The following is a 14,706-nucleotide window of genomic DNA, read 5'->3' as shown; positions in this document are numbered from 1 at the left end:
GTATAATAGAAATTTTCAATAATTAGCATAATTTAACAATTATAATAGAATTTCGACTATCTGTCCTTGAACATATTTAATACTGTACAAAGAGCTACACTACACTACTATGCACTGAAAGGCTTTCAGCAACTGTATTTTCATGTACGATTAAATATTCTGTATTCGTGTACATGCATGTAGCAGTCGATAATTTGAAGAATAGAATAGAATAGAAAATAATTTATTTAAATAAACTTACATTGAAGTACTTTTGAATAGTCATCACATTTTTTAATCTACCGCTCATTCGGAAAGCTGTCTCATCACAAGAAGAACGAGCAGGAAACTTGCATGTTGCTCTTTAATAATTAATATAATTTTATATATATATATATGACGACCTCGGTGGTCCAGCGGTCTAGTACACCGCTTTACGACCGATGGTCGCGGGTTCGATTCCTCGCACGGCACAAACATTTGTATTCATGAGTATGATTGTTTGTATCGGTCTGGGTGTTTTCTATATATAATATTAATGTATTTACAAAAAAAAAAAAATATCTATGTATTTGTATCAGTTATCTAGTACCCTTAACACAAGCTTTAGCTAGCTTAACTTGGGTCTAGATGGCGCTGTGTGAATTGTCCTGAGATTATTATTATTGAGATTACTAAATATAGTAAAGTAATAGTAAAAATAATTTTATTATTACTTTACATTTTTATTTTTAAGTTTAAATGTGTGAATACAAACTACCAGTATTGAAGTTTATTTAATACTGAACAAAGAGCAATATCTACTGCTACTGAAGGATTACAATTTGAGGGTTTATATTTACTCTACTCGAGCTCTCTCATATTCTACCAATCTGTTCATTTCAATTTGTAAATTTAATACACCACAAAGCAAAATACATGCACATAAATAGAGTGTGAATATGAATGTGGATGGATGTATAGGGACGCCCTAAGAAAAGATGGATGGATTGTGTGAAAGATGATATGAATAAAAGAAGAGTATGCTCAGATATGACGACCGATAGAGAGCAGTGGAAGAGAATGACATACTGCGCCGACCACAAATAATGGGATAAAGGCAAGGCAATGAATGATGAAATAGAGTGTAGCAACAGACTGCAGACATGGTTCACTATTCAATATTACATACCTGCTTATTGATATAAATTTGGAAGTTTAATTATTATTATTTTATACATATATCAGTAGGTCTGAGAATCGGCTACTATCTATTTTTAATACCCCTAAGTGATAAGGGATTTCCAACCCTTTTTTATTTTGATTTTATTATTATTTAGGATTGAAAAATACATACAACCCAAAATTTTCACCCTTATAGCATGAAACACAATTTTTTAATAGCGATAGTTATATGTATGGCAAAACAACGTTTGCCGGGACAGCAAGTAGACTATAAATTTTATACGGGTGAATGCGTGCGCACAGCTAGTTAAGTATTTAAAAAAGTGCATTGAAATAGAATCAGATTATTCTCGGAACGGACGATTTTAATTGAAATCAGAAATTGTTATAAAATGTGCTATTGAAACGTAAAATATTGGCTGAACATAGGGATAATCATTATTATTATTATTAAATAGTATAAAACATGTCTGTCCATATGTATGCTAAAATCTTTAAAACTACGCAACGGATTTTGATGCGGTTTTCTTTAATAAATAGAGTGATTTAGCAGATGCAGGGGTGAGTAGCTAGTACTCTAAAGGAAGGCATGAATATTCTCTAAAAGACTGTAGAACTTGCAGGAGTTGTTAAATATTCTCTGTTCTCTTTTTTACTTTCTTTATTTCTTTCTTTCTATTCAGTCAGTCGTATTATAAAATTAATTAATTTGTGAATTTAATATTCTACAAACGAAAAATATATACCTAATATAGGATTTAATGTACAAAACTTACAGGCATTAATAAAATATTAATTTTTCGCATGTATCACATGATATAAAATTCTCGTGTCACAATGTTACTTACTATATACTCCTCTGAAATTGATGAACCGATTATTATGAAATTTTATATGCACATTCAGTAGGTCTGAGAATCGGTTACTATCTATTTTTCATACCCTCTAGTGAGGGTTGTCCACCCCTAACATTATTTTTTTATTTTTTGGGCAAAAATGATTATTTTTTTTATTGTGTGCGATTAAAAAATACATACTATCCTAAATTTTCACCCTTCTATCACCAACCCCTTTTTTTTTATAGCGTTATTAATGTATATAGCAAAACAACGGGCACTAGACAGCCGGGACAGCTAGTATGATATAAAATTTAGGCTGTCAGTATATACGCAAATTTTATGTTAAAAATATATAAATTTATAATACAGCTGCAAGTTCTACACAAACTAGCACAACATCGTAGCTGGTAAGAATCACTAACAAACGTCGATAGTTGACGACCACATTGTTAGCAAGTTAGACGTTCAGTTAACTATAACGCTCTCTTCTATTGAAACTGACGTTGTTAGTTCTTTTTAACAGGATGTTCTAACATGACACACTTCAGTAATTATTCAATAATACTTATTTTATCAAGATACACATTATAAGTGTAGTTTTCTTGGTAGGGCGTTGTTTTATAACAACGCCCTACCAAGAAAACTACATATACCCTTAGGACCTGTGACCTTGTGGTTATCCACAAGGTCCTAAGGGTACTATATACCAAAACACTACACTCGTGTATATAAGATTATTGGTCGGTTTCAAATACAGGTACAAAATTTAAAGTACAAAATTTTTTTTTCGGTCTACTCTAATGCTGTTGGCCGCAGCTGGCCTTTACAGGTTCACCGGATGTTAGGGGGCGAGTGCAGATGGCACTGCAAACCCGCGGAAGGACTTATGGAGCGGCTGAAGGCCAACTCCTGCCTGACGGATATGACTTTAGTCTGAGGGCACCGCTAGGGGTTCGAACCTCGGCTCAAGCCGTCGTAATGTCGTTGTAACAACACAGCATTTTTTGTCGGACTACTCAAATGCGTTGGCTGCAGCTGGCCTTTACAGCTTCACCGGACGTTAGGGGGCGAGTGCAGATGGCCAACTCGGCACCGCTAGGGGTTCGAACCTCGGCTCAGGCCGTCGTAATATCGATCCCCGTTTGAATTGGATGGGAGATCGATCGGAAGGGACACGGCAGCATCGACGCAAAATTACGTAACAACTAAATTTGAATTTGTGATGTATACCCCACACTTATCATAGCAAGATAAGCAACCAATGGGAACAGTGTGAACAGACTCCCAATAGATCTGCGAAGATTAATTAGTAAAGTAAGTTGTGAATAGAATCCATAAAACTGCAGTAATTTGCTAATAACTGATAGAATGAAATTAATAAGCGTTGCTAGCGCCGCGTGTAACCTATATATACAATTTAGCTATAATTACTAATTGTGTAGTAACTGACTCCTATGAACTGAGAACATGTAATATAACCATCTTAATCAAAACTAAGCGATAATAAATATGATAATATTTAAACAGAAATTTTAATCATAATACAATTAGTATCTACCTACAGTCAGTAACTATAAGGTTCAAAATGTCCTGAGAAGATGGATCTTTCGACAATAGGTTTAAAAAATCCTACGCATATTAGATAACAATAACTTAATTTTAAAATAATAAGAGCTAAGTTTCATTTCAGTTCTTCTTTACTCGAATGCACTCCGAACTGACGGTAGATTTGACATATCGTAAAAATCTCTATCCTATATGAATAAAGACATTTTGTCATAAAAGTCTCTAATAGACATATATGAATAATATATTTTGATTTGATTCAATTCATTGACACTATCTATATCTGTTTGATTTACAAATATTAAAATTGTATCGAAACTATATATTTTTTTATGTAATAATTTAAACAAACAAAGTCCAATTCATCTGTAGTAAATTACTTTAAGGAACTGAACGAGGTAGTAACAAATAATTCTAACGTTCTTTAATCTTCTTATATATAAAATCCTCTGATACGGCTAAACTGATTTTTATGTAATTTTATATACATATTCAGTAGGTCTGAGAATCGACTTCTATCTATTTTTCATACCCCTAAGTGATAAGGATTGTCCACCCCTAACATTATTTTTTAATGTTTTTTATTATGTGTCATTAAAAAAATATATGCAACCCAAAATTTTCACCCTTCTATGACCAACCCCTATTTTTTATAGCGTTATTAATTTATAGTATTTCATAAATTACTTTTATTGTACTCGTCTTATATATAAAATTCTCGTGTCACAGTTTTCGTTCCCATACTCCTACGAAACGGCTTGACCGATTCTCATGAAATTTTGGGAGCGCATTGAGTAGGTCTGAGAATCGGCTAACATCAATTTTTCATCCTCCTAAATATTAGGGGTAGTCCACCCCTAAATTTTATTTTTATTTTTTAGACATAATTTTTAGTTTCTATTTTTTATGATACAACATACAAAAATACATACAATCCTAAATTTTCACCCTTCTATCATCAACCCCTATTTTTTATAGCGTTATTAATTTATATCTCAGCCTGAAAGACGTTCACTACTGAACAGAGGCCTCCCCCAAAGATCTCCACGACGATCGGTCCTACGCTGCTTGCATCCATCGCCTTCCAGCGATCTTGACCAGATCATCGGTCCACCTTGCTGGAGGCCTTCCCACTCTGCGTCTTCCGGTCGCTCGAGGACTTTATTGCCCCAACGGCCATCTGTCCTAGGAGCTATGTACCCTCCGGCCACTCTGGTTCTTCTGCCGATCTCCTCATTTCTGATTCGATCACGCAGAGAAACTCCGAGCATAGCACAAACTCCTTCTCTATTGTCCTTATATGTCTCTCTGAGCTTATTCCTGAGGCCCTCATGAGGCTCATAGTTACCCAAGTCTCTGTGCCGTAAGTCATCACAGGCAACATTGGTCGTAAACCTTCGTCTTGAGACAAAATACAATAAAAGTAATAAATTAAAATAATAAATAAGTAGAACTATTTGTCGCTAAAGAAACATAACATTTCTAAAGTAAAACAAGTTACGGCAAATACCATTTAACGTTGGCCACTGTACAGAAAAAGTGTTAGGAATGTTACACGCCTCTCTAGGGGAATTTCTTTCCGTACAAAAAATATTTCACCCTGAGTTTACTCCTTACTCTCAAGGAGTTTTGTTGCAAAATGGATGTTATATATAGCTGATTATGGTTTATTGTCAAATGGTTAAATTATATATAGACATACATATATATATCTTTACAATATATGTCATCATCACCATCTGCTTCTTCCTTATCCCATTTATATGTAGACAGCGTAATATGTTCATCTCTGTTCACAGTCATCTCGTTATTTACTTCTTTTCTTACCATATCATCTTTCACACAGTCCATCCATCTCTTTTTCGGCCTTCCTCTGCCCTTAACCGTCCACAATCATATGTAACACCTTCTTTAAAATATGATCTTCATTCCTACGCATTGCATGCCCATACCACAACAGACGATTACTCTTCGACCTCTCCTACACCGGCGCCACATATATATGTACATATAAATATATATCTCTAGATTTTTTAGATATATCTAAAAAATCTAGTGGGACAGTGTTTTTAATATATATATAGAACTCAACCGAAATATCGACCGATTTTGATGATATTTTTTGTGAAGGTGACAATGATAGGGGAAAATAACTTTCTATTATATATATTCATACTAGTTGCCCGTGGTTTTACCCACATGTAAAATAGCCTACGAATTACTCTGATATATAAACAATATTACTAAAAAGTATCATCAGAACGGTTCAGTAGTTTTTGCGTGAAAGAGTAACAAACATACTCAAAAACTTTCGTACAATATGTCTATACATATAAATAAAATTGTATGTCTGTTTGTAATATTGAAATAACTGTTTTTTACTACATGCATATGGATATAAATACGATATAATGTAGTATAAACCAAAATTACAATTTCTACAATTTTTGTCTGTCCGTTTCTTCCGGCTAATCTCTGAAATGGCTGGACCGATTTTGACGGGACTTTTTTTGGCAGGTAGCTAATGTAATAAGGAGTAACTTAGGCTACTTTTCTTTTACAAAAATGAAAGTTAAATTCCACGCGGACGAAGTCGCGGGATATGTTTACAAATATACTATATAAAAAACAAAGTATAATATAGTAAAATATACGTATATAGCTGTTAAAACTGTGGATATTGATTCGGTACTAAATGTACTATACAAAGTAAAGTCGTTGTGTTATGTAACAAGGCAGTCGCGACATTGCGAGGTCAATGCACTTTGCGCGACCTTCCGACCTTGCGACCTTGACATTACAGACTATTCTCGCTAGCGACTCGCTCTGACTTTACCCGTTTATTTATTAAAGTCGTGAAATAAATACTTATATTTTAGTTTAATACACTGCTTTACTTCAAATGGTTTAGAGTTCGATTCCCCGGACGGTACAAATTTTTTTATGAAATTATGATTGTTTACGTTAGCCGAGTTGTTTTATATGTCTACTAGCTGCTCGCCCGGGTGTACGTGTATTATACATATATATAAATATTCCTCTAAAATCACTCTATCTATTAAAAAAACAGTTTAAAAATTCCGATGCGTAGTATTAAAGATGTAAGCATACATAAGGTCAGACAGCGATAGCGACTTTGTTTTATACTATATAATGATAATTAAGTACTGTCTGTACCCGCGGTTTCATCCGTATAAAAGGCTATGTATTATTGTAATGTATAAGCTATATTACTGTAAAGTTTCATCAAAATCGGTTCAGTAGTTTTTGCGTGAAAGTGTAACAAACACCCATCAATCTACTCATTCATATTTACAACCTTACGCGTTTAAAATATTTGTAAGAGATATTTAAAAAAAAAAGTATTTCATTATTTTGTTTTTTTGACCTCGGTGCTCTAGCGGTCTAGCACACCGCTTTAAGTCCGATGGTCGCGGGTTCGATTCCTCGTCACAAACATTTGTATCATGACAATAATTGTTTGTACCGGTCCAGACCGGTACAAACAATTATTAAAACACCCAGGTGTTTTCTATGTATAATATGTATGTATTTACAAAAAAAATAATATATCTGTTGTCTAGTACTTATATCAGTTGTCTAGTACCTATAACACAAGCTTTAGCTAGCTTAACTTGGGTCTAGATGGCGCTGCGTGAATTGTCCTAAGATTATTATTATTATTATTTTTACTTTGTCTAAAGACTAGAAGGCATTGTTGTGTAGAGTTATTATTATCTCAAACTATTAATTTTGAAGTAAATATGTATGTTGGACGAAGTCTTTAGAGCTTCACCGAACGAATCGGGACGAACACAGTACTCAAAACCGCGGAATGACTTATGGAGCGGCTGCAGGCCAGCTCCTGCCTGACGGATACGAATTTCATCTGAGGGCACCGCTAGCGATTCCTACCTTTTTTTAAAGCAATGGGGACAAACGTGCTTGGGGCTCACCTACTGGTAAGTGATTACCGTCGCTCATGAGCACCCGCAACACCAGAGGGATTGCAAGTATGTTGTCGGCCTTTTAAGAAGGAATAAGCTCTTTTCTTGAAGGTTTCAATATCGTATCGGTTCGGAAATACCATTGCTGGAAGGTGATTCCACAATATGGTTGTGCGTGGCAAAAAGTTTCTAGAAAACCGCACTGTGGAAGACCGCCATTCATCCAGATGATCAGGATGGTATTTTAGTTTCTGGCGGGTGGTACGGTGGTGAAACTCAGCAGCTGGTATTATTCCGAACAATTCCTCAGAACACTCCCCGTGATATATCCAGTAGAAAATGCACTGAGATGCAATATCTCGCCGCAGAGCCAATGGGTCGAGTCTGTCACATAGACGTTGATTACCATTGACTCTGGCTGCTCAGTTCTGTTTGCGGTCAAATGAGAGTAGTTGGTAGTGTGGTGCTCCTACCCAGAGATGAGAACAGTATTCCATATGCGGCCGTATAAGGCCTTCCTAATATCGATTCCCGCGGCCCTCTTTGAATTACAAGTCTGATCCATCGGAGGGGTGATGATAGTCCAAATGTTTTCTATTTATTTAAAAAAAATCAACTCACCCTATCGTTACTCTCATCGGCAGCTGTCCCACGGCCTGCAGAGTATTCCTGGTACTGCGAAATGACGCACAAGATTGCGTATATCTGAAACAAACGTTTGCAGTTCAAATCGTGATGCTGAGATGTGGTAAGGAATGTCTTAGTCTTAGTTTGTCTTGTCTAACTACCAAGGTATGCTTTGTTTAAATTCTGCAAAACCTCACTTACTTCTGCCGCCTTTAAAAGCTTCTTTAATAATAGTAATAGTTTATCTTATAAATATTGCATCCCGTGATACAGGTTCTTCTGATACCTAGTACAGGCAGCAGTTCTCCACAAATCTGTAATTTTACATGTTTCGAAGGCTCTGCAGCACTTTATATTATGTATGATTTTATGGAGAAAATTATTATTATTATTAATTGCAATTATTTACGTAACCTAATTGTACAAAGAAGAACCTAAAATTAAAAAGCTTAAAAAATATAATATGATGACTAAAATATATTATTAAAAGGGGTCCCTTTAGGCAACATTCCGAAGATACTGGCAGCGTTCCCTCTTTGAATGCTAGACTAATTCTTTGTCCAAGTTAGCTGCCAGCTCTTCGGTCTTCTGTGATGTTAGGTTATGTAAATAATAAATTAATATAAAGTTACATAACATAGATATAAACTTATATAGTTTATAATACATTAAACTCTAGTTAATTGCAATATCAAATGCACATAATCTTCTATCAACACTTACAGAGAAAGAACTAAATATACTAATCCGGCAGTAGAAATAAAAATACAGTGGCAGGTAGAAACAGTGCAAACTCTCCCAATTATTATTGTCTACAGGACTCATTCCAACATCCCTACACACTATCCTCAAGTTATTATAACTTCATCAACTTACTGTCATAGTTCTTCAAAAAGCTGTAATACTAAACACATATATAATTGTATGCAATTCTATATTTTCCGTTTTAAAAATCATCTTTCTTTTATAGTTAGTCTTTGATTAATGATTGTCATCCGCAATGACAAGTCTATCATCCCAAAGGGATGGATGGAAGATATATCTCCCTTTATTATATATAAAATCTATTCTGTAGTAATTCTATTATGTATTATATATAATATATTATATATAATACATCATCATCTGCTTCATCCTTATCCCATTTATTTGTGGTCGTCGTAATATGTTTTTCTCTTCCATTCATCCCTGTTCGCAGTCATCTCGTTATTTACTCCCTTTTATCATCTTTTACACAGTCCATCCATCTCTTTTCTGCCTTTATAACCATCTACATTAATATGTAATAAAAGGGAGATATATATAAACAATAATAATTATAATAACTCTTTATTGCTCACATATAAACAAAACAATAAAAACTGTTTTTACAAAAGGCGGTCTTATCGCTATTAGCAATATCTTACAGACAACGTGGAGTGATAACCCTTGATTTGAAAATTTACCCTTTAAATCTACAAATATGTCAGTGGAAATAACAAAATACCTATGTATATTATTAATAACGAAGGACAAATCATTAAAACATTCTTATTAATATTTTAAATAGTGCCCTCTCTCTCTTCCACACATATATATATATATATATTTTTTTTCTTTTTTTTTTTTTCTCGTTTTGGTGCCACTAAAAACCAGCTGTATGTTCACGTAGGACATACATTAAAGCTGAGTGGAGTCATTTCAGTGCCTACATGGTTGTAAAAAAATATTATTTTTAATTAACTACATGGTAAATTGAGTTTATTTATATATACATTTTATTTGTTTGTTTTTTATATTGTATCATTGTTGAAAAGCACTGAATAAAATATTTTTCGTTCTTTCTTTCAAATCACACAGCGCCATCTATTCCCAAGCTAAGCAGAGCTTGCGTTACTTATCTGGTATCCATAACTCAAGCTCTGCTTAATAAATAAAAAAATGAATCTGTATTATTGTAAACATTTATTTGAAAAGAATACGAGCTGAGTTTCTTCTCAGTTCTTCTCGAAATCATTCCGAACTGACAGTAGATTTGACATATCATAAGAGTCTGTAATAGACCTAAATGAATGAAGATATTTTGAAAATAAATTGTAACTATGGTTAACAGAGACTAATTTTCGCGGATTGTTTAATAGACAAATTGGTTATTTATCAATCAACAATAGACATCTAATATCCTTCAGTCGATGCCAATTAACAGATTAATTACTTTGTAATCCTAGAACTATTACTTAACTAATCGAAATATGTCTGTAATTATTTGATACAAAAGTAAATTTACTTTAAAATAGTTTTAACAAACAATCACAGAGTTTTGTAGACGTAAAAATCATAGCCGTTTAATAGGTGCTCTACATTTGTAACGAGTATTCCAAATAAACTTACACTATAACATTTCTTATATATTTATACATATAAATAACATTTTAGTGTCTGTCTGTAATATTGAAATAAGTGTTTTTTACTACATGCATTTGAATATGAATGCGGGATATACACCAAAATAACATTTTTTACAATTTTTCTCTGTCTATATCTGTCTGTTTATTCCTTATAATCTCTGAAATGGCTTGACCGATTTTGACGGGACTTTTATAGGCAGGTAGCTGATGTAATATGGAGTAACTTAGGCTACTTTTATTTTAGAAAATAAAGTCAAATTTCACGCGTATGTAACGTGTGTAGCTAGTCATTACTAAAATTAGTTCGCATTTAGTCACCAAACACACCGCGTGTGCTCATCTACCATAACAACAATAAGTACCATATTATTATTCGAATAAAGTTTATATTTTATTGTATAATCTTTTTAAAAGTGCACTGTAACAAGCCTGTACAATATTGTTATTATAAAACAGCTCCAATTGCCATGAAATTTAAATCGGCTGATCATTTTTCACTTCAGAATCATAAATTCTTTCATGCCTACGTCAAAAATAATATCCGCTCGTGTAACGTTGCTATGTAAATAGATACGGTGCAATCTGTCGAGCTGTGGAGGCTGTCTGGTACATGATACATATACTGGTTAGCGTTTTGTAACGGACAGCAGAAAAGAAAGAGTCTGCATCCTGTCTAAATGTGAGAAGAATAGAATAGAAAATCATTTACTTAAATAAACTTAATTTAAGCACTTCTGAATAGTTATAACAATTTTTTTTAAATCTACCGCTCATTAGGCAAACTGTCTTATCAGAAGAAGAATGAGCAAGAACTTGTGTGTTGCTCTTTTAAACAATCATTGTAAGTTCACATTATAACAATTCGAAACGTGTGAATATAAACTACCAAGCAGCACTAATTTATTTAGGCTCAAATATAAAAACAATAAGATTAAATCAGTCGTAGTGATAAGAGCAGACCAGTCCCTACAAGCAGCACTCGTTCATGAGTATGACGGATGAGCCAGCCATCACTGCGCTCGACCATATTTTAGGGTGCCCAATAAGAAATGTATGGCTACAATAATAGCATAACAAAGATAATATAGTTTTAAAAACAACCGTACCGTGGCGGGGCTCCGTATAACAATTTGTTAGACTCTTACGAAGGGTAAAGAAATGTACGAAAAGAAAATAAAAATTGCATAAAATTAAAAGAAATATTTATTCATCATAATTATCTGTCACTTTTTCCAAATATTTTCAAATTAAATATAAAAAACAATTCAAAATAAACATACACTTTCCTTAACTTTTTTGCTGATGTGGGGAAAAAAGAAATAGCTTTGTTTTACGTTAAATAGTATGAAATAAAGTGTCTGTCGCTGTCTGTCCCTATGTATGCTTAAATCTTTAAAACTGCACAACGGATTTTGAAGCGGTTTTTTTAATAGATAGAGTGAAATAATCGTCTTTTACTACATGCATATGAATATAAATACGGTACATACACCAAAATATATTTTTTTACAATTTTTGTCTGTCTGTCTATTTGTTACGGCTAATCTCTGCAATGGCTGGACCGATTTTGACAAGACTTTTCTTGGCAGGTAGCTAATATAATAAGCAGTAATTTAGGCTACTTTTATTTTAGAAAAATAAATATAAATTCCACGCGGACGAAGTCGCAGGAACAGATCGTTAATAATAAATGTATCATACCGTATCAAGTATACTAACATTTTCCCTCGTCTATTTTCTATAGTATTCAATATTTGCCTTACCTATCACCATATGTAATAGTTCTTCATTTTTTACTTTATTTTTCCAGTCAAAAAGAGCAAACTGGTTAATTTTATTAAATTCTCAAATCAAATTACCTACTATAACTATCAAGGGCTATATTCCAGCGATGTGCAACGATACATTAAATTTAATTGCCTCGAGCAAAATTTTACATAAAAAATTCTGTTTCAGGCAGTAAAAACCTATTTACATGGTTATATTAGGTGAATCACGCTTTCATATTAACGCAGCGATATGGTAATTTGGCAAATTAATTAAATCATCTACTGCTTTAGCTCTTTTTTATATACTGCTATAGTGGCAAACAAGCATACGGTCCATCTGATGGTAAATGGTTACCGTAGCCTATGAACGCCTGAAGCACCAGAGCTGTCCTGTCCTGTCCACTTTAGAAACCTTAATATACCCTTCTTGAAAATCGCCATGCTGTAGTCTTGTGGGAAAACCTCAGTAATTCATTCCACAATCTAAGAGTATGCGGGAGGAAGCTCCTCTGAAACCGCACTGTCCGAGACCACTTAGGTTCTAGTGTGTGGAGATAAATTCCCTGTCTATGGCGAGTGGTGCGATCGTATCATGGTGGATATATCACTACCCGGCACATTAGCCTCTATGTGCAAATAGGCTATCACACTGGAAAGAATGTGCAAACCCTGAGGGCATTCCCGAATAGGCCTTTATGTGCAAATGGGCTATCACACTGGAAAGAATTCGCAAACCCTGAGCGCATTCCCGAATAGGCCATTATGTGCAAATAAGCTATAACACTGGAAAAATGTGCAAACCCTGAGGGCATTCCCGAATAGGCCATTATGTGCAAATAAGCTATAACACTGGAAAAATGTGCAAACCCTGAGCGCATTCCCGAATAGGCCTTTATGTGCAAATAGGCTATCACACTGGAAAAATGTGCAAACCCTGAGCGCATTCCCGAATAGGCCATTATATGCAAATAGGCTATCACACTGGAAAGAATGTGCAAACACTGAGCGCATTCCCGAATAGGCCTTTATGTGCAAGTGGGCTATCACACTGGAAAGAATGCGCAAACCCTAAGCGCATTCGCGAATAGGCCTTTATGTGCAAATGGGCTATCACACTAGAAAAAATGTGCAAAACCTGAGGGCATTCCCGAATAGGCCTTTATGTGCAAATAGGCTATCACACTGGAAATAATGTTGATGTAAAAAGAGGACGAGAAAGACCGCGCGCGCAATCAGTATGCGCATTCCTGCATTCTTCAATCGTGCATGCTATAGCGCTTTTGTTTAATAATTATTTATTTATTTAACTTTAATGCATACAATACAATATATAGTACAATACATTTGGCGGACTTAACACCATGCGGCATTTTCTACCAGGCAACCATAGATGGTGCAGAGAATAATTGTAATTAATTATCAGGGCAAGATGGACATTTAACTATGTAGCAAACTTAGTTATTAATACTTTGTAAGTATAATACGCGACAGTGGGAAATATTTTTTTTTAAAATTGATTCGCGCAAAAGAGTGAACGAAAAAATTGGTAGTCACAAACATTGAAACTCTGGACAGAATAAAAAACGAAGGAGCTTATAAATATCAGTAGGCGAAGGAAGTTGATATACTTCGGTCATGTAATGAGATATAAGTAAAGAATATTCCGGCTGGTCCTTGTGAAGGTACAGGTGAAGATTAGAAGGTCTGAAGGCGACACTCCTGCCGGAATGGTCCACTGCTGAACAAAGGCCTCCCCGAAAGATCTCCACGACGATAGGTCTTGCGCTTTTCGCATCCATCGCCTTCCAGTGATCATGACCAGATCGGTCCACCTTGCTGGAGGCCTTCCCACGCTGCGTCTTCCGTTCCATGGTCGCCCCTCGAGGACTTTATTGCCCCAACGGCCATATCCTACGAGCTATGAGCTGGCCAATGCCACTTCAGTTTTGGAATTCTTCGGGCTATGTCGGTCACTCTGGTTCTTCTGCGGATCTCTTCATTTCTGATTTGATCACGTAGAGAAACTCGAATAATTGTATATTTCTCTGTGTGCGAACACATCTTTATGTTCTGTGTTGTGAAATAATATATATATATTATTTAAGACGAAAATATACTCTGTTATTAATACAAGAGCTTACTGAATTCCCAAAAACAAATAGTTATGAGCGCAGGTTATTTACACTGCATATTTAATCCTTATTAATTGAAATACATATTAATAGGAAGTGAAAATAAATATACAACATTTGGAAAACTCGTGAACCGTCCCAGCTTCGCTCGGATACATTACAAATCTTTGAATATCGGCTTATTATATCTACGCATATATTATACATATAAACCTTATTCTTTACTCACTCTATCTATTGCTAAAAACAGCATTTTCCTTTGCTTAGCTTAAAAGGTAACAGATAGCGTAAGCAAC

General features: G+C 34.5%; 1 protein-coding gene across 1 annotated transcript in view; it reads right to left on the bottom strand.

The window, feature by feature from the left end:
• Nucleotides 1-14,706, bottom strand: part of LOC131855713 (uncharacterized) — a 125,212-nt gene that overhangs the window by 14,017 nt on the left and 96,489 nt on the right. The window contains exon 6 of the mRNA XM_059207013.1: nucleotides 8,117-8,200. Coding sequence (XP_059062996.1) covers nucleotides 8,117-8,200 — 84 coding nt within the window. The remainder of the gene's footprint in view (nucleotides 1-8,116; nucleotides 8,201-14,706) is intronic.

This window comes from Achroia grisella, unplaced genomic scaffold (genome assembly GCF_030625045.1).
Source record: "Achroia grisella isolate CSIRO2021 unplaced genomic scaffold, CSIRO_AGI_Agris_v1 utg1470, whole genome shotgun sequence".
Lineage (NCBI taxonomy): Eukaryota > Metazoa > Arthropoda > Insecta > Lepidoptera > Pyralidae > Achroia > Achroia grisella.
This window is presented reverse-complemented; position numbering and strand designations above follow the sequence as displayed.